This window comes from Littorina saxatilis, linkage group LG17 (genome assembly GCF_037325665.1).
Source record: "Littorina saxatilis isolate snail1 linkage group LG17, US_GU_Lsax_2.0, whole genome shotgun sequence".
Lineage (NCBI taxonomy): Eukaryota > Metazoa > Mollusca > Gastropoda > Littorinimorpha > Littorinidae > Littorina > Littorina saxatilis.
This window is the reverse complement of record NC_090261.1, coordinates 42,182,156-42,202,752: the sequence shown is the minus strand read 5'-3', so window position 1 is coordinate 42,202,752 and position 20,597 is coordinate 42,182,156. Positions and strand designations below refer to the sequence as shown.

General features: G+C 42.0%; 2 protein-coding genes and 1 long non-coding RNA gene across 4 annotated transcripts in view; 2 read left to right on the top strand and 1 right to left on the bottom strand.

Moving 5' to 3' along the window:
- The first annotated feature begins 5,443 nt into the window (after positions 1-5,443).
- LOC138952872 (uncharacterized) lies at positions 5,444-10,821 on the top strand. Its single transcript, XM_070324619.1, has 6 exons — positions 5,444-5,601; positions 7,630-7,868; positions 8,426-8,570; positions 9,180-9,385; positions 9,704-9,813; positions 10,548-10,821. The coding sequence occupies exons 1-6, from the start codon at positions 5,564-5,566 to the stop codon at positions 10,656-10,658; spliced, it is 849 nt and encodes a 282-aa protein (XP_070180720.1). The 5' UTR covers positions 5,444-5,563; the 3' UTR covers positions 10,659-10,821.
- A 1,372-nt stretch (positions 10,822-12,193) lies between these two features.
- Positions 12,194-14,808, bottom strand: LOC138952975 (uncharacterized). The gene is made up of 2 exons (XR_011451463.1): positions 14,136-14,808; positions 12,194-13,883 (listed from the first exon to the last, which is right to left on the bottom strand). It is a non-coding gene; the product is annotated as an uncharacterized lncRNA (long non-coding RNA).
- Positions 14,809-19,127: 4,319 nt separating this feature from the next.
- LOC138952972 (uncharacterized) overlaps positions 19,128-20,597 on the top strand; it is a 30,231-nt gene continuing 28,761 nt past the window's right edge. For both annotated transcript variants that reach the window (XM_070324736.1, XM_070324735.1), the window contains exon 1: positions 19,128-19,471. In XM_070324736.1, the coding sequence (XP_070180837.1) occupies positions 19,438-19,471 (34 nt within the window). In that variant the 5' untranslated portion in view covers positions 19,128-19,437. The remainder of the gene's footprint in view (positions 19,472-20,597) is intronic.

Below are 20,597 nucleotides of genomic sequence, written 5' to 3'. Positions count from 1 at the left end.
TTTTCCCACGATTCCGCAATCACTATTATGAATTCTCTCTCTCTCTCTCTCTCTCTCTCTCTCTCTCTCTCTCTCTCTCTCTCTCTCTCTCTCTCTCTCTCTCATATTTTCTTTGTCGGTGTTTCATAAATGTTGTTTGTCCTTGAAATTGTTTTTCCCGCAACCTTTCCTCTTCTGTGCGCCGAGTGAGTGGGTGTACCGGACAACGTAGGCGGCCTGCAGTGGTGGATTTCGTGGGCGCGTATTATTGTGTTCTCTGCATTGTGTGTAGCCTATGTGCGCGCGCGCGCACGGTTTTGTGTGTGTGTGTGTACGTACGTGTGTGTACGCGTGTGTGTGTGTACGTACGTGTGTGTGTGTGGGTGTGTGTGTGTGTGTGTGTGTGGGAGAGAGAGAGAGATTGTCAGTGTGTGTGTGTGTGTGGTTGTTTGGTAAGTGTGTGAAAGAGAAAGAGAGAGAGAGAGTGTGTGTGTGTGTGTGTGTGTGTGTGTGTGTGTGTGTGTGTGTGTTCGTGTGTGTGTGTGTGTGTGTGTGTGTGTGTGTGTGTGTGTGTATATGCGTTTGTGAGTGCGTGTTTGTGTTTGGTATAATATTATGCGTACCGACACTTCGCCTTGGTCAATAACCTAACATATATTCGCATAGGGTAACCACTCTGACAAAAATTCAACATTTCTATTCCTGATTAAATTCAATTTCTTTTCAATGTAATATCTTTGTTTTAATATTTTCAAAAAAACACTCAAAAGCGGAACTGAGCCCTGAAGTTTACATTGATAAATATAATATTTTTGTAAAAGAATAATCAAATCTAAAACATTATCAGTGTTCACATTATCATCATTTCCAAATATTATCAATCCTTTTGAAAAAGTCAAATGTTCACAATGTAAACATTCTTTGTGCAATACATTATTCAATTTAATCCAGTAGGTTTTAACAATCATACATTCCCAAAATAAGTGACAAATTGTCTCTTCATGATACCCGCAAAATGTGCAAAGCGGTGAATTTTTAATTTTACACAAATATGAATATTTATTACAAGGTAGAATCCGGTGTAAGAGTCGCAGCTGAAACCACCTTAAACTTACATCAACAGTACTTTGAAAGGGTTTCAATTTTTTTTTTTTCCAATTCATATTACTTTCACTGGCGCTATTCCATTTTGAAACCGCGGATGGAATAACGTTAGACTGCACAAACACCTTCTTCACAACATGGTTGGAGAGGTTAATTCTGCATCAAGTTTTTCTCTACCACCATTTAATTCAGGAGTCACGAGTACTACAATTCATAGCAAAATGACACGTCACAAAACTAAGAGCCCGGAGTACACACGATTACTTAAAAGAAGCTACATTTAAATTCAAACTCTCTCTCTCTCTCTCTCTCTCTCTCTCTCTCTCTCTCTCTCTCTCTCTCTCTCTCTCTCTCATATTTTCTTTGTCGGTGTTTCATAAATGTTGTTTGTCCTTGAAATTGTTTTTCCCGCAACCTTTCCTCTCGTGTGCGCCGAGTCAGTGGGTGTACCGGACAACGTAGGCGGCCTGGAGTGGTGGATTTCGTGGGCGCGTATTTTTGTGTTCTCTGCATTGTGTCAGTGTAGCCGATGTGCGCGCGCGCGCACGGTTTGTGTGTGTGTGTGTGTGTACGTGTGTGTGTAAGTATGTGTGTACGTATGTGTGTGTACATGTGTGTGTGTATGTGTGTGTGTGTGTGGGCCCGAGAGAGAGAAAGAGAGAGAGAGAGAGAGAGAGAGAGAGAGAGAGAGAGAGAGATTGTCAGTGTGTGTGTGTGGTTGTTTGGTAAGTGTGTGAAAGAGAAGGAGAGAGAGAGAGAGTGTGTGTGTGTGTGTGTGTGTGTGTGTGTTTGCGTGTGTGTGTGTGTGTGTGTAGGTATATGCGTATGTGAGTGCGTGTTTGTGTTTGGTATAATATTATGCGTACTTTCTTGCTTGCGTGCGTGCGTGCGTCCTTCAGGTATCCGAGTGTGCGCGAACGTACACGGGCTTAATCTTTTTGAGTGTTTCAAGTGGCTGACTGTGTTAGATTAGTAATCTGATGAGCTGGTCTGACACCACAACGGGAATTTCTGGCAGGATTTTCTTGTCGATGACGTCTTTCAAGTTTTCATTTAGTAAACCCGCGCCTACCTAAAATTAGACAAGCAGGCAAAAAAGTTATTAATTCAACCAGAAAATGTTGTCGGCTTATTACGAACTGAGCCGTTAGTTGTTTTTTCCATTATGATTAATCAGTTTATCATTTGACCCTGTCTGGCACTTGTACTTGCAATCTTAGTAAATTGCAATACATCCGGTCTTGTTAATCACACAAATTAAATCTGACTATCAAGGTCTGCGTTCGGCAGGTGTTGCTTATTTTTAAATTCGGGTAAGGTAGAAGAAGAAATTAGTGTGGTAAGCCTTCATTTCAGTTTACCTCGAGCTCCCGCCCCCGTCCCCCCCCCCCCCCCCTGCAAGCTTCCACCTTGCCTCCACCCCAGCCCCGTGTGATAGTGAACAGTATTGACAAAAATGGAGTCACTCGATGTTCGTTTGTTTGGATGTTTGATTTGTGTGGAACAAAGCATAAAGAAATGCGGAGGTAACTTTTACGCTGGAAGTTTATTGCAATACTCAGTCACTGCCCGCAAAGAATGATCGCTGTCCATCTATTTCCAAATGGCATTGTCAATGCTTTGTATGTATATGTATGTTTGTGTGTTTTTTCATATTTTTTTTCATTGTAAAGCGCTCAGAGAACGTAAAGCGCTCTATAAATCTCCCATATTATTATTATTATTAATACAAGCACGACGAATATTCAGTCCAGAACTTATAAGCGTAACTTGCAAGTTGCTGCTCAGAGACGATGCTTTACTAATAGCCAACTACGTTGCCGGGGCAAGTCAACATTCTGATCGAAGCTTTGATTTTGACATTCAAAACTGGCTGTAAAAATTAAATCAAACAAACATAAATTGAAAAAATGTCAATAAAATCCCCCAGCTGTGTGTTAAACTGGTGCAGCGTTTGGAATAACCATGTACCAAGGCACACACACGAGATACGTTTAAAATGTAACCGAGTGCCAAAACACTACGATCACCTCGGGAGGCGAAGTGCAATCAAACAGGATTGAAAATGTTAGGGCTAATTTCTTAGCCCTATAAAAACTGTTATGCAAACCCGAAGGTTTCCATGAACATACAGACAATCGGAAACCACCAGACCCCATCACAAACAGACTTCTACAATCCACTGGTGTTGACTTTTAAAGGCCAACAACTCGGGTGCAGAGTCTGCTGTGAAAGGAGCGGTAGCCTCCCCTGTCACAATCGCCCCCGTTTGAAATGAACTTCGTCCCGAAGTTCCGAACCGGGGGACCACTGTCCATCCCAAGTTCGCAGAATGGGAACAGCACGAAAATGTTCAGTGGTCATATTATGCCATTACCTGAACATATCATGCCGAGTCCCATCCCTGCTCGCAAGCGCCAGATGTAACCGAGTGCCAAAACACTACGATCACCTCGGGAGGCGAAGTGCAATCAAACAGGATTGAAAATGTTAGGGCTAATTTCTTAGCCCTATAAAAACTGTTATGCAAACCCGAAGGTTTCCATGAACATACAGACAATCGGAAACCACCAGACCCCATCACAAACAGACTTCTACAATCCACTGGTGTTGACTTTTAAAGGCCAACAACTCGGGTGCAGAGTCTGCTGTGAAAGGAGCGGTAGCCTCCCCTGTCACAAAAAAAATCATTGACATGGGTGTCCCTAATTTTGCTAAAATCCTTTCGGCGTGATATTGCCACTCCGCACAGAAAGCAGCCAGAGTGTTGATTCTTCGTATGTGTCAAAGCGGACAGAAGTTGTTATCCCATGTAAATGCCTGGGCAGGTCCATTTGGTTTACTTGATTGTTTGCAAGGGAGGGAAAGTATCTTTAAACTATTCGGCAATGCTGCATGTGTTTCGAAGTCTGTCCATGAGCGAGTGGCAGATGAGGCTGTTAGGCTACGTAATGAGCAGAAACGCTAGAATCATTTTTCATTAGGCAAAAAACATTAAGAATGTTTCCATTTTTGTTACGGTTAAAACAAATTGTAGGTTCGCGAGGGGGGAAAAAGGGTCTGTGAGGGAGTCTAAAACATTAATTTGTTTCATTTTTATCTATGCTGCAAATAATTTTTTATTTCATTTTATTAATTTAAAGCAGCAAACAGTTCTCAAGTAGCGACACATTAAACAATTCCCCGGCAACACTGAAACGATAGAGAACTTCATATCGAAAAGTAAACTCATAAGTAGGCCCGAAAACGAAGGTGTTTTTATTTTTTCTCTCAAAGGAAACGATCCACAGGTTCCTGGACTCAAACACGAATATCACTACACAACGTGTATACATACGAACGAACGAAAATGAGGGGGTTTACTGTCCCCTCAGGTCTTAAATGCCTATATTGGCCATGAATGGTTTTATACGATTGACATCCCACCATAGATCTATTTAGACTATTTATATCTATGATCCCACGTAGATGATTCTGTTTTTGTTTTTTTTTAATTTTTTTAATTTATTTACGAGGATTTATATCGCGCACGTATCTCACCACACAAGGCGCATGTTACCTATAATTAATGTCGTGTGAGATGGAATTTTTTACACAATATATCACGCATTCACATCGGCCAGTAGATCGACTGCCTTTAGGCGCTGCATCCACCTTTCACGGCCTATTATTCCAGGTCACACGGGTATTTTGGTGGACATTTTTATCTACGCCAATACAATTTTGCCAGGAAAGACCCTTTTGTGAATCGTGGGATCTTTAACGTGCATACCCCAATGTAGTGTACACGAACACAGAGCTGTCCAGGCTTACTCGTAGAAGAAAAGCATCTTTTCACATGGACACATACCAACAATCAACAGCCTAGCTGCATTCTGTGCAGAGTCGGATTTCTTTCTGAATTAATTTAGCAGATTGACACAGTGTCATTTACGAAATAAATTCAACAACAAAAATACAACCCTGTACTGGAAGCAGCCAGGCTGATGAGTATTGGCGTGTATCTAAATCGACTGATCCTCTTATCTCACGCACCGGCACGGTTGGCCTAGTGGTAAGGCGTCCGCCCCGTGATCGGGAGGTCGTGGGTTCGAACCCCGGCCGGGTCATACCTAAGAATTGGCAACCTAAGAATTGGCAATATAGTGGCTGCTCCGCCTGGCGTCTGGCATTATGGGGTTAGTGCTAGGACTGGTTGGTCCGGTGTCAGAATAATGTGACTGGGTGAGACATGAAGCCTGTGCTGCGACTTCTGTCTTGTGTGTGGCGCACGTTAAATGTCAAAGCAGCACCGCCCTGATATGGACAAACAAACAAATCTTATCTCACGCAAGACTCCGAAGCAGCCATTCGCATCGTTTTGAACTTCGTGTGCCTATGAAGAAGTTAACTTGATAAGTTGGCTTATAAGAATCCATCTGTCCAGAAACTGAACACTTGGGTTTCACGCAGGGTCGGGTGAACAGCATCAAAAGCCATCATGAAGTCCGCTATATTTCTTCTGGTTGCATTCACCATGTGAGTAATTATGAACTGATTATTTTATCATCTGAAATTGTATGCATAACATATGCGAATATGTATATATATAATATAGATAACTTGTAATGTAAATTAAGCTTTATATTTCTTTCACACGTGCTTACGGCTGCGACCTTTGTGATATGTCTGTCAGTGGAATGAAACAGACAAACAAACAAAAATAAGAGTTTTCGTTTTATAGTAATTTAAAAAAAGTGCTAATAAACAATACACGGCAAAGACATTTGACATCATTAACTTTTTTCTTTGTAATCCTTGCACATGCTCAGAACGGATCGATGGGTGGGGGCATGTTGCAAATGGAAGGTTACTGGCAGCGAAATGTGCGTTCTTGAAATTTTTTTTGTTCTTTTTCAGTCCTTCGTAATGTTTGCGCAGGCACAGAAATGGGGAGAAATACAAAATATAAACTTATTAATGTCTAACGTACTCATGTGTTAGAAAAAAACAATACTCACATGATCATATGCATGCATTGTGCGTCTACGGCCAATACATGATGATGGTTTTGATGATTTAGTTTCTGTATCCCTTTATATCCTCATATTATCGTTCTTTCTTTTAAATGTATTTCATGAGTACAAATCGTACTTTTGAATGTCGTGATCAAGTGCCGAAGAAACGCCGGACAAGCAATATGACGATCATTGCGAATTACATTCAAAAAGTGTAATTTTCTTTGTTGAATCTATGAATTTGTACGTGTTTTGATGTATACAAACAGAAAACAAACTCTAAACTGAAAAACAGTCTTGGCCGCCTCTCACCCTCGCCCGTTTTTGTGTGTGGTAAAAACAACCCTATACAGGTCGATTGTTGGGTTGCTTAATACATCAAAGTTCATCTCTAAACGAACATTGCAGTTAGAGGAACATAACCGATGTCTATTTCATTAACTTAAAACAGCACGTCAAACTTCTACTGAGTGCTAATACGGCAACAGCGATCTTAGTGCTAAGCTAAAGTTTTCTAGACGCTTAGTAAGCCCATACAACCCACCTTTGCACTTATGTGAGGATTTGACCTTGTGGATACTTTTGAAATATTTGACCTGACTCGACAGAAATCACATCCACTGAAAAAAGAATCAAGTGTGAGTATAAGGTTTTGGATAGTACATCGGCCCAATTTTTGGTGTGCAATCGTGGTCATGTTGAAACTGGCTATCTGCGGTATTTGCATTACTAGAGTTGCCTTTATCAGTAGGCCTATGTTTGGATGACTTAAAGGGCAGCAAACTCCCTTCATATCATTGTGTAGTTTTTATTTTTTTAAAGTGCATCTTTCGTACATCGTTCAGTTGTCCGCACAAAATAATGTTGGTCATGAAAGAATTAATGCATGTAGGCCATGAATGGATAAATAAGTGAATGAATGAATAAAAATAAATCAATCAATCAATCAATCAATAAAGAAAGAAAGAATTTAAGAAAGAAAGAAAGAAAGACAATTGTTGAGTTCCCAAGCAAAATTTAAGCACAAATAAAGTAGGAAAAATAGAAAGAAAAGGAAGAAGAAATAGTACAAGAAGACATTATCCGTATAATGTAGTGAAAGTGCATCCTTGCTTGGAGTAAATTACGAAGGCTGGTGAAAAGTATCCATGCACTAAAACACAACTTAAAAAAAAAAAAAATGTGTCCATCAAGTCAGTTTTATTTTTGCTTTTACTCCAATTCCTCTCCCAACCTGTAACTTTTGTCGTCGATAAAATCTCTCTTAGTCAGACAGAAAACCAGCTTCCTTTTGCTTACAGAAAAACGACAAAAAGTTATTTCAAAACAGAAGACTGTCAGTCATTTATAATCGGCCTGAGCACGGAAACATTGATAAATGCTTTCAAACCTGGTCAGTGATTTCGTGTGACCCCCCCCCTTCCCCCTCAGTATGTTCAATTTGTAATCAGTAAAATACAGGAACTGAACTAACAGTCTAAGGGAAAACTGCAGAAGAATGAACACTTTATTATACCTCACACAAGATCACACCCCGTTATATCCACAGAGCTAGCGTCCATGGCGGGATACCACCCGTGACTTTCGTCGACCTTGCCAAGCGTGGCGGCGTTCTGACGTATGATGTTAACGTCAGCAAGTGTGACGTCAAGCTGCCAGACACCCTCCCGGCCTACTCGTTTGGTGACGTGCTCAACGAGGTATACGTGGAGTATGCCGACGATACGAAGTGGAGACTTTACACCACCAATGAACGACCCGTTAACTCTTCACGCTTCCAGACAGAGAGTAAGTCTTTGTGAAGACCGGTCTATACTTTGTTATCAAATTCAAAGATCTGTCATTCGTTCACAAATAGAAGCAGCTTCGCCAGGGTCACTGAATCATTATTGCTTTTACAGTCATTACACGCGAGTTTGCTGTCTCGGTGGCGTTGTATACCTGTATCCTCATTGGGCTCATACTCCGGTTGAAAGAATTGCATGCGGTTCAATATTGGTGACCTTGAAAATCGAAATGATTGTGTGAATATGCTGGGTGGACCCCAGGTGGATTGACTTGTTGGTGACACAATCCAGAAGCATGGGTTGGACAGGGAGCAGGGGAAAATAAGAGGAGGGATGGGAGGGGGATGGAGAGGGCAGGGAAAATGGCAACACAAACGAAGCTGACAGCAAGCAAGACCAGTAGCATTGTTTGATATGTCCGAGTATCCCACCGGAGTTCATTAGAACTTACACCTTGTGACATGTACGCACCTCTCACTTCAAAACTCTTCCATGCTTAAAACTACTTTCTTCAAACCACCATTGACGTCACTAATGACGTATATTGCAATGACGCAGACGGCGCGTGGCGGATCACCGAGGTGGAGTTCACCCCGGACAGCATGGAGGACGGAACCGCTGTCATCACACTGACGGACATCGAGCAGGGCGCGCAGGGCAAGGTGCTGGCCACTGGAACCATCACCTGCAAGATCTCCACTGGGTGAGTTAATAGACGAACTCTGGAAATAACGCTGTCAGGTTTGTATGAGCCGTGAAAGAGTGAATACTCTAGCATTTATTGAGGCAAACTTTCTGCAAGTGGTCCTTGTCTACGTGTTTGAGACACACCCCTCGCTTATGACTCACCGATAACTTTACGCGGGAAATGTTGTCTTTATATTAAAAGCAAGACTATTTAATCTTTCACAGCCCAAACAAAACCGACAGAGTTCTTTCTGAACATCGTCTATTGTGGGTCATTATCCTTCTGATGGACTGATTTCTGATTTGTTGTTAACTTCTTGATTTGGCTACCGGAAGACGATGTAGTTCTTGACTTTGAGTAATGACGTTGTCGTACATCATTTTGGTGTACCTTGTGGTTCGTTTCGAAAGGCTACCTATACATATGTATAGTGTTCAGAGCACATGGCTGGTAATATCTCCTGAAACGAGAATCGGGGGATTCTTTGGAGGGTAACAGATGCTCGTGTATCAGCGAGAGTGAAGTACCTTGTGAAGTTGTATCTCAGTGTCTGTCCTTTTCATTTGGTTCCACCGAATCATTGCCGCAATTTGTAATTTTCGTTTTTCTGTATTTTTTTTTTAGAGGGTTTTCAGTGAACCTCCAGCGCGCGGGAGGCGGTGACCTTGAACATGAGACTGACGTCATGAAGGCGTTCCAGAGAGGGGACGCGATGACCTTTGCTGCTGACCTCAACACGTGTGCCAAGGGAGGTTACCGCTACTCACGACCTGGTGCCAGCGCTCCTCTCGCCGGAAACGCTTCTGAGACGATCGGTGCTCGAATTGATGGTCAGTTGTGCCACTGATGATTAAAAGGGACATGCAGGAGTCTATATCACAGACAGACAGACATAAGGACTGCGGAGACAAGCACAGATACACAGACTTAAGCGCACGTGATCGCGCGCTCGAACTGACGTCACGTAGTACTCACGCACGTTTACACACGAACACACACACACTCACACATGCACGCACCGCACACACACTGACACACACACTCACTGGGTTTTATTTCTCCGTCCAGTTATTTAGTTTCAATGTTTGGTTTATTTGTTTGTTTGTTTGTTTGTATACTTGTTCATCTTACCTGTATCATTACTCCAGGTTACCGCATACCACGCAACGCCCAGCAGGGCTCGCTGGAGTTCACTGCAGTCCTCGTCACACCCAAAGAGCGGGAAGTCTTCAACGTTCGCATTCAGGGCAAGAACCAGGTATGGGCCTAACTTAATCAAGTCAGCGACTTAAAGTGGTACCTTTGGTGTGACGCCTCTCTCTTGAACAGGACACCTCCCAACAAAGAACTCTTTCTAATGTATTTTGGTTTGTCAATTATATTGATCAAACTATGCCTGTCAGTACAGACCACCTGAAATGTAGGGACGCTTGTGAATGGTCCCAAGGGTGTCCTTTTATCGCAGGTACCAATGTACAATGTTGACTATCATTAATGAGAGTGCACTATTTGATCTGAACTGAGTGCACGTGGAGAGTAGTGCAGACCAGGTAAGCCTTCAAAGGGGTCGCACCGTCTCATCATAGCTGTGTTTTAATCAACAATTGCCTGTGATGTTTCACTTGACATCATTGATACTAGCTCAGTCCCGTCGTTGCCGCCAAAGTTCATTTCAGGATGATAAGGATAAGTTATCATATAGTCCTATGAGGTTACAGTCATGGACATTCGGCTTGCTTTTTCCCGGAGGAAAGCGAACTGCCTTACAGTACGGCGCTACCCATTTTGTCCGTGCACTATGCGTGTATTCATGTTCGAAACCCTTTAGACGTGCACACGAGGGTGTTCGGACACCGAGGAGAGTTTGCACAAAGTTGATTAACCAAATGAATAAGCAAAATAAAATGGGTTGCGTGGACATTTGCACCAGTATCGTAGATGTTCACATTGCAATCCTTCACAAATGTTAGTCATATTTTTGTTGTTTTTCAGGTGGAGGTGAAAGCCTACGCTCTGACCCGCCCATCCGCCGAGCCAACACCAGTGGTCACATACCGCTGCCACCTTGGAGTTGGGGGCAGTTTTCATATCTATCACACCTGAGCCATACAGTCATCAAAGTTTCTATTATTTTTTTTGTACTGCTGAATACAATGTCATGTGTAATTGTCTGTTTACAGCCCAAGTTCATAACGCACACAATGACAGGATAATAACATAGACTGACAGACAGACAGAGAGACAGACACACAGACAGACAGACAGACTGACAGCCAGGCAGACAAACTCTCTCTCTCTCTCTCTCGCACACACACACACACACAGGGCCGGACCAAATGAGTTGTAAGGGGGGGGTTCCTCCTTTTTTGGGGGGGGGGCAAATCAGCGAAGTGGCGAAGCCACAAGCGCGCGCCCGCTTTGATCCGGGGGCATGCTCCCCCGGAAAATTTTTGAAAAACGGTTAAAATCTGTGCAATCTGGTGCATTCTGGGCCTTGTTTTGAGGATTAAGAGCAGCATTGTTTTGGTGCTAAAACTAGTAAAAAAAAACAAACACTCAAAGCAAGGTACATGCTTTTTCCAGGGGTGGGGTTCCGGAACCCCTAGAACCCCCCCCCCCCCTGGGTCCGGCCCTGCACACACACACACACACGCACTGACATGCTGATACACACTATCGCCAACACCACTACCATCATGAACAACAGATTACAGAAACTGTCATCGGGAACTACAGCTGAATTGTATGTGTTTAGTGTGACCAGTGTATGCGATTTACAAGAGGAACTGATTGCTCGTGTGAGGAGAAGAATATAAACTCTGCTCAAACTATCTGTGTCAGTGTACTATATATTAATTTTGTGTGACAGCGGACAATTTGTTTCTGATCCCTGTTACTTCTGACGAATGTGAGTCGTACTGCATGAGCATTTGGGCTTGTAACTTCCGTTCGACTTTGCAATTGTGTGTGATCTTATCCCATGCGCTTAATCTTATCCCATGTAAAACACTGGGCAGAACTTTGGTGGTTTACTTGCTCATTAATAAAAGGAAGGTATCTGTATTGCAGTCGAACCTGCCTTGGCGACCACTTCTCGATAACGACCACCTACCAAATAGGACCACCCTAAATGACTCCCCGAGATTTGTCACTTCTTTAAAGCGAACCCTTGCCCACAATAGCCTACCACATTTTGTCGGCCCCTCGAGTAGCTGTTATAGACAGTCTCGTCTGTAAATTCATTCGTTTTCAGATTGGGGTGAACCGGTGCCTCATTCCTGACTTTCCAATTCGCCCAGCCGACACCGGTTGTCACACACCGCTGCGGCGCTCTTGGGGGTTGAAGGCAGTTTTCATAACGATCACATATGAGCCAACACAAGATTCTATCGATATCTTCTACTAAACACATGACGTTGGTGTGTACATGTCTCAAAGTTCATACAATTCCTTGGTGCAAATTGAATGCGCCCAGTTCAGGACGGAAATAATGACGGCATCAAAGCTAACACACACACACACACACACACACACACACACACACACACACGCAAGCACGCACACACACACATTTGATCACACGCGCACACTTGATCCCACATTTACAACCACCAACTGAACGCCACCACAATGAAAAATAGAGTACGGACACTTTTATCTGAGAATAAAGAGGTCATTGTATGTGCTTATTGTAACCAGTTTAATATATGTAAAACAGTGCTTATTACATTGACCCTTTGTTTTGGGTCATCTTGAAACCAGTCATCCCTCCATTTAGATCATGATGATGATAAAATCGTTTATTTAACGTCACTCTGTAAAAACATTGACGACATTTGTCTTAGATTAAAAACACACACAGGCGCGCACACAAACTTTCCTTTATGTACAGTGGTTTAGATCATGGTGACCATGTTGTATTATATACGACACCGACACATGTACAGCCTGGTGTGACCTTAAATTACAGTATTTTTTTTTGTATTTTTTTAGCGCTGATATAACTAAATCACTGAGACAAATTTCATTCTCAAAACTCTTGGTTGTTTCTTCGGAAGATACACACAAGAAGTGACGAAACTTTGTGCGTTATCGTAATCAACGCCATTATTGTCATTGAGATGTCATCTTGAACATTGTTTCGTTTTTCAAAAGGAATGCAGAGATCTCTCATTAGAAGCTAAGTCCAAGCAGAGACGCTTTGGTTTGTTCAGTCGTTGTCGTATATCTTATTAGAAATACGATGAAGTAAATGTCCACTGATGGGTTTACTGCAGGTACTAGTGGTACCTGCGGCGAGAGAACACCTATGCTGAGAGGACACATCCCAATAAAAAACACCTGCTGTCTGTTTCTCGAAGCGTATTTCCAGAAAATACCCCTGCTTTGCCAATGGTACGTCTGAAGACGCTAAATCTTAATTTTATTCACTCCCTTTGTCTATCAACTGGACCAGGTATATATATCTGTCATTGCAACCTGCCATGTAGCATTCTGATCAGTCATCCCTCAACGGCTATCGCCAGTTATCTCTCTGACCGGACGCTACAGTCCTACGCAAATCTATCAAAACACGAATACAGAGTTATCTCCCATATGTTATTCGCGAGCACTGATCTAAATTTGAGATCAGTGTTCGCGAGACGAAAATGATTGCAGATTGGCCGACTTCGACAGTGATCTCCGTTCTGTTTTTCACAGTTATGATAAAGACATCGTTTTAAGGTCAAAACAAATCGAAATTTTGGGACTGCTGCCGGATGGAGACCGTAATATATGATTTCATCACTGTCAACTGGTTACAGAAAAAATCGTCTGCTCCAGTGAGCGCCGAAACCAAACGGTTGATTATCACGTGACACTTTTGTCATATTTAGAGTTGTTTGCACAGTAAATACAGCCGCGAAAAATAGCTCGCTTGAAACTGTCTCACATATCAATTCCTTTGTAATTTAAAAATTACAAAACACCATGAAAAATCATTATCGACGATCGCGAATCTGCTTATATCAATAATACATTACAAAAAGCTCTAAATATGTTTAAAAAAAAATCGGCTTCCTTGCCAGACAAGGAAACTCAAGGCATCCTGTCAGGGAGAGAATGAGCTGAACTAATTTTGACCTGAGTTCAGGATGGCCATGTAGTACACTTTTGGCTGATACGGCGGGTGTCATTTTCATCCGAGCTGCCACTGTATCGCTGTGGAGTGTCAGAGGAAGGACTCATATGATCGGAAAAGGGTGTGCTGATGATCGATGGCGTATGTGGTTGAGTCACGATAGGTGTGCGGAGCCAGTGAAAGGTCTGTCCTGTTGTTGTGTCAGTCTGAAACACACGGTAATATTACAAGAAAATATTTTCAAGAAAAAGCAAGCAGGACAATATTTCACTTGAACCTCCACACACACACACACACACACACACACACACACACACACACACACACGCGCATACACACTGACACACACACACATACACACGCACAAAACATTCTTCATAAATTAAGAAAAAAAAGCGCACTTTTGGGACGTTTCTATGCATGTAGCCCACCAGTTTTCTAGTTCATCGATTACGTACCTGTACTTCTGCCTTGTTTCTACCACTTGGTGGCATGGTCAGTCCTTCATGGGCCTTCCTCTGGAGGCTGTGTTGGACTTCGAAATTCGCCGAATCATTGAGTGAAGAAACTTATACAAACGCGGATTTTCCGCTATTGCCAGCCAAACAGCCACACAGGAGACAAAACCGACGCAAGCAATCGCCGACACGGCAAAATGATTCTCGGTGTTCTGAAACACTTTGTAGCAGGCAAAGACGTTCACTGCTACCATGATACAGAACAATACAGCCTTGAGTAGTAAACCGGATACAAGAAACATGACAATTCTAATTATTTCGAAACAAAAGTTATCACGGAGCATGGGTGCGTTGTCAGCCGCATTACGAGCTTTACGTTTCAAAACCAAGGCCATCTTTCCGTCGTGGCAGCCTTCTAGTCATTTTACTTCCGTATCACTTTGCTTGACATTGTATGTTTTTGTGTGTGTGTGTGTCACAATGGTATTTTGTGTGTGGTGTGTATTACGAGGGCGAATCAAAAAGTACTCAACCTAACCCTGAAAAAAGGGCAGTAACGTCAAAAATCTGTCAACTATGAAGTCTCTAAAAATAATTAACAAAATGTGAAATACTTGTCTGCGGTCACGGTTTGCAAGTCCGGCTGTTTGAAAGTTGGTAGGGGTGGAGCGAAATTCAAACTGCTGTTCAGGCATATTTCGGGGTTTGAGAGTGTGCCTTCAGTATAACCCGGCATACTGGAACGCCGTTGGACCAACTGAGTTCGTTGAAATCAGGGACAAAGATGATTGAATACAAGAAAGATTTCTCTCCTATACCGCTTTCATTGTGAGCCCGAGAATTTTTTGATCGACCCTCAGGTGTGTGTGTTATTGTTTGTGTGTGTTTGGTGTAGCCGTGTGTGCCAGTGTGTGGTGTGTGTGTGTATGTATGTTTATGTGTGTGTGTTTGTGTGTGTGTGACATTGCGTGTAGTGTGTGCGTGTGTGTGTTTGTGTGTGTGTGTGTGTGTATTTGTGTGTGTGAATGTGTGCCTGCGTGTTAGTGTGCGGCGACGTATATATATATATATATATACAACATCAGAAATTGTGAAAGAAACAATTGAAAGTCAGCAGAGACTTTCTTCCGAGATTTGTTAAAATCTCTTAGCAGAGAAAGAGAGAGATTAGCTTAGCTTCTGTTGGCATGGGAGACTACATACCCTCATCTGACAACCCCAAGGGGATATCTGTGAAGGGAAACACTTTGATTTAAGGCCAAAGTGTGGAATTGATATTTATTAAGAAAGAATTTAGAAATTTAAACAAGTTTTAACCAAGAAATTAGGTTAGGTTATCTATATATATATACGACTTGTGTGTGTGTGTGTGTGTGTGTGTGTGTGTGTGTGTGTGTGTGTGTGTGTGTGTGTGTGTGTGTGTGTGTGTGTGTGTGTCTGTCTGTGTGTGTGTTCGCGATGCACGGCCAAAGTTCTCGATGGATCTGCTTCAAATTTGGTGGGCATATTCAGGTAGACCCCGGACACAACCTGGTCGATGAGAATTTTCAACACGTGCTCTCAGCGCGCAGCGCTGAACCGATTTTGGTTTTTCTGTTCATCTTCCCAGATCCATTCCCAGTAACTCTTCCTTATCTTCTACAGTGTTTTGCGTTTATCTCCCTTCCTTCGTGTGGCGTCAATCCATATTCCCGTTACTATTTTTAGAACGCTTTCATCCCGGCGAAGCCGGATATTCCCGTTACTATTTTTAGAAGGTCACTGTCCACAACGCTTTCATCCCGGCGAAGCCGGGTATTCCTCTACTTCTTATTAATCTAGACACAAGAAAACTATTTTACAATGCCCACATAAAACCCCATATTGATTATGCTTTCATAGTATGGGACAGGTGTAGTGAAGTTCACTTGAAGAAGCTGAAATCGCCGCTCCAGCGTAGAGCTGCTAAACTAGTTCTGCCCAGTCCATCTCTTTTTATAAAGGAAAAGATGAAAAGTATTGGGATGTTAAGCTTAAAGTAACAGCTTTTGTATAATAAATGTTCATTTATGTATAAAGTCGTCCGTATAAGGACGCCCCAACATATCTTATACAACTCTTCACTGAATCATCTCCGTCATATTATTCAAACACTCGAAATAACCTTGCCTTGCCAAGGCCCCGCATCGATTTGTTTAAAACTAGTTTTTCTTTTTATTCTGGTGCGTACCTTTGGAATTCACTACCTGTAAATATTAGGTCATGTCTGTCATTATCTTCTTTTACAGGGGTGGGCACCTGTCGCATTGTCGCATTTTTTTGCGACAAGGGAAGCCGATTTTGCGATAGGCGAAATTGCGACAAGTTGCGACAGAGTGCTCTTTTTAAATTTGCTATGTGTTTTTTTCCCCAGATCTATTTTAGCTGATTCCAAGGCTGATCAATCGGTGGTGTGTAGCCTGACCATATCGAGCACTCTTTGGCACTCTTCTGTTCTGAAGTCTGGAAAAGTCGTAAAATTAAGGTTATCCCAGATGAGATGTTTTTGCTGTTTTAGTGTTTTGGTTAGCGTTCAGGTGTTTGAACAGTAAATCGGCTGAGGCCTTTCGATCTACAACAGTGGGTACCAACAGGTGTATGCCCAAGTGTATTGACTGGTATGTTAAGTGTATGTTAAGGGGCAAACAGGCGATTTTCCACAAAAATCAGTGACAAAATCTGCTGCCAGAAACTGGCAATTATCACCCTCAGAATGCACCAGATTGTACCATTTGCTTCCTTTTTTTCAAAAATTTTCCGGGGGGGCATGCCCCCGGACCCCCCTAGCAAACTAGGCGCTTCGCGCCGTCGACTTGGCGCTTCGCGCCAAGTTCTGCTACAAACAATATTACTTTTGCTACAAGCAAAGATATTGTGCCCACCCCTGTTTTAAAAGACAGCTACGAAAGCACCTCTCTAACGCTCGGACTAAGTCGGTGTACAATTTGTGCGAGTGTGTGTGAGGGTGCGTAAAAGAGAAAATGTATAATATGCTTCCACAAGCACACTAATGTTTGTTATACTTTTCCCTACATGATTGTGTTTTATTTGATTTCTTTTTTTTAATTCTTCATACTTGTTCTTCGTTTCATGTGTGTATTATAGTAGGGACTAGCTGCAAGAAAGGACCATATGGACCTAATGCTATCATCCCTCAGTAATAAAGTTTTCGAGTTCGAGTTCGAGTTCGAGTTCAGTTCTCTCTCACTCTCTCCCTGTCTCTCTCTCTCTCTCTCTCTCTCTCTCTCTCTCTCTCTCTCTCTCTCTGGCTGTCTCCCTGTCTCTTAGCTCTCTCTCTCTCTCTGTCTCTCTCTCTCTGTCTCTGTCTCTCTCTCTCTCTCCCTGTCTCTCTCTCTCTCTCTCTCTCTCGCTCACTATATCTCTATAAAAAACGCCAGAACATAACCTCAATATTTCACGATCTAACGGTTAATGATAAACTTGTTGAAAAAGTCGACCGTCATAAAGTTTTGGGAGTGACCATTGATAACAACCTGTCTTGGTCACACCACATCGAACAACTGTCTAAACAAGTGTCCAAGAAGGTCTATCTATTATCTAGAATCAAGCACTTTCTGAATTTGGAAGCCAGGAAATTATTCTTTAATGCTCATATTCAGTCTGTTATTGACTACGCGTCTACCTTGTGGGACTCGGCAAGTGAAAATTCATTCAAACCACTAATTAGATTACATAAACGAGCGCTTAAAGTAGTCTTATTAAAGAAAACAACCCTATCTGAGTTAGACTACATGAACTTAGGCATTCTTCCTCTGAAGGCAAGGCTAAGTTATAATAAAGGTACCCTTATGCATAAAATTATTCATGGATGTGTACCTCAAACCATATTTTCCAAATTCACGTTAAAAACTTCACGCCAATTGATGAGACTGAACATGCCTCTGCCTAGGATTGACCTATTCAAATCTAGTTTAGTCTATTCAGGTAGCAGTCTCTGGAACACTCTTCCGACAATCCTACGGCAAACTAGCAGCACAAACGTTTTTAAGACCAGATATACGTCTTATCTCATGAAGTATAAATAAACATCTGTTGTCGCTAGAATGGTTGTTAAAACCAACAACCGGTGCTTTTTAACAATGTATTATTATTTTTATATACACTGATTCTTTCGAATGCAGTGTATGTCAATGGGCATGGCACTTACAACGTTGTTGCGTCAGTGCAATCTACTCTATAATTCTTAACTCATGTCAAATGAACTTACATTTTTCATTTAAGCAATGTATTGTATGTAAATTGATGATATGTTCTTACTTTCATTTCTATTATAATCATGTAGCAGTAGTTTGTTTTCTTTACTTGCTTATTCTTTAGCAATTTTAGACTAGTCCCTCTTTAGGGCGAGGGCCAGATGTAAAAAAGCAGATCACTGCTTACTCTATTACCCTCGTAAAATAAAGAATTGTTCTTGTTCTTGTTCTTGTTCTGTCACAGTCTCTCCCTCCCTCCCTCTCTCTGTCTCTCTCTCTCTCTCTCTCTCTCTCTCTCTCTCTCTCTCTCTCTCTCTTCTATCTCAGTCTCTTCTACACTCTCTCTTTCTCTCTATCTTTCTCTCCCCCTCTCTGTCTATCTCCTCCTCGCTCTGTGCGTGTAATATTAATGACCCAAAGCGGCGACATTTTATACTGATTCGGTCACAGCCGTACGTCGAGTCATATCCCACAGGCTGAGCCAAAAATGAACAACAGCTAAGCAACGTTCGACATGTAACATGAATCGAATTAGAACCACTCAGCGAAATGTCGACGATATCATGACTAAAAACGGGTCCGGCTTAGGCTCAATCCTGAATGACATCAACATGACGTCGACCCTAACATATTATCTGACCGTGGCCGGTCTAGTCATTTTGTACATCACGCGAACCCGAACAGTGTAAATACGGGAGTTTCCTAAGAGCTATAAATAACAGCACAGGGCGGAAAAACCCAGAGGAATAAAATAGGGAAGCTCCACGGGTTAGAGTCACTCCGGCAGAGACAATTGACGAAGCTGTATGTACAACGCAGACTTTTTAAAGCAGTGCTCAGCGGACATTTCTGCAGAAACATCGACAAAGGCTGCTTATCAGTATAGACTCATTCGATCATTCGAACATTTCTACAAAAACAATCGGCGAAGTTGTTATGACAGGACAAACGTTCACTGTCCTTGTGATCATCGGGGATTTGTGAAAGAAAGCCTGAATCCCGGTTTTTTTTCTGTTTAGTGTAGTATCTTTGTGAGAGCTTTTTACTTTTTTTTTTAACCGGGGCTATCCATGGGACTACCGACGCCAGAAGCGGCTACTGTGGGTAAGTTTTGATTAAAAAAATATGCTCTTATATTTCTAGACTTATGTGTCTCGATACTCCCCCTGCAAACCACTCACCCCTACACCACATGACTGTGTGCTTGTTATTATTTATTGAAGTCACTCATTTGTTGAATGACTTATTGAATCAGTGATTGTTTGCTGGACTGACTGATTGACGAGCTAATTGATTCACTGAATGATTGATTGATGAGTTAATTGATTGGTTGGTTTACTTAGTGATTGCCTGATTAATCAGTTAACTTGAGTGGTATTAATTGTAGCCTACTGTTACTGTTTTGCAATAAGCGGGTATGATGGCCCTCTCCGAGGATGTGATTTTATTTTTCTGTTTATTTGTTTGTTTGTTTGTTTGTTGATAGTCCGGCTCAGCCGTAACATAACTGTTTTTGTCAACATTTTGTTTTCCTCTCATTTGAATCAAGAAAATGCCGTGTACGGCTGTTTTGCCTTCATCATTAAGACAGTTCTTGAAATTCCTGGTGTAATGCGCATTTTTGAGAATCAGCTTAGTTCTAATTCTCAGCACTGTACCTGTTACAGAAACACTGAGTGTTTTCTCAGAACTATGCGTGTTTCCATATCTTACTGAATACTTCCGGTGCTCCGACAATGACTATTTTCTCTCGAAGTCAGTTTCACCGTTTGAGTTTCAGTAAGTTGAGAGCTGAAACTGACAATATTCCTTTGGGCTGAACACAAAAAAAGCTTTCATCGAACGGTCTCATAATCAGCTTCAGCATAAGGTCTCCGCGCAGATATCTTATTTTCAAGAAATGCAGGTTCGGATTATGTAATCATTGACTTGAAATCTTTTACTTCTAATCCATTCCTATGATCGGGTGACCCTCTGAGTTTTCTTCATACAGTACTATATCTGATATGAAAAACCCAATTTTGGAACAGCCAAATTAGTGTCCCAACATTGCGGGTGTCCTTTCGTGACAGGTAATCTTATACAGTATCTCAAATCACAGGTACCTCTCTAGTCTAACACTTTGGGCATGTAACCGAGTGCCGAAACACTACGATCACCTCGGGAGGCGAAGTGCAATCAAACAGGATTGAAAATGTTAGGTCTAATTTCTTAGCCCTATAAAAACTGT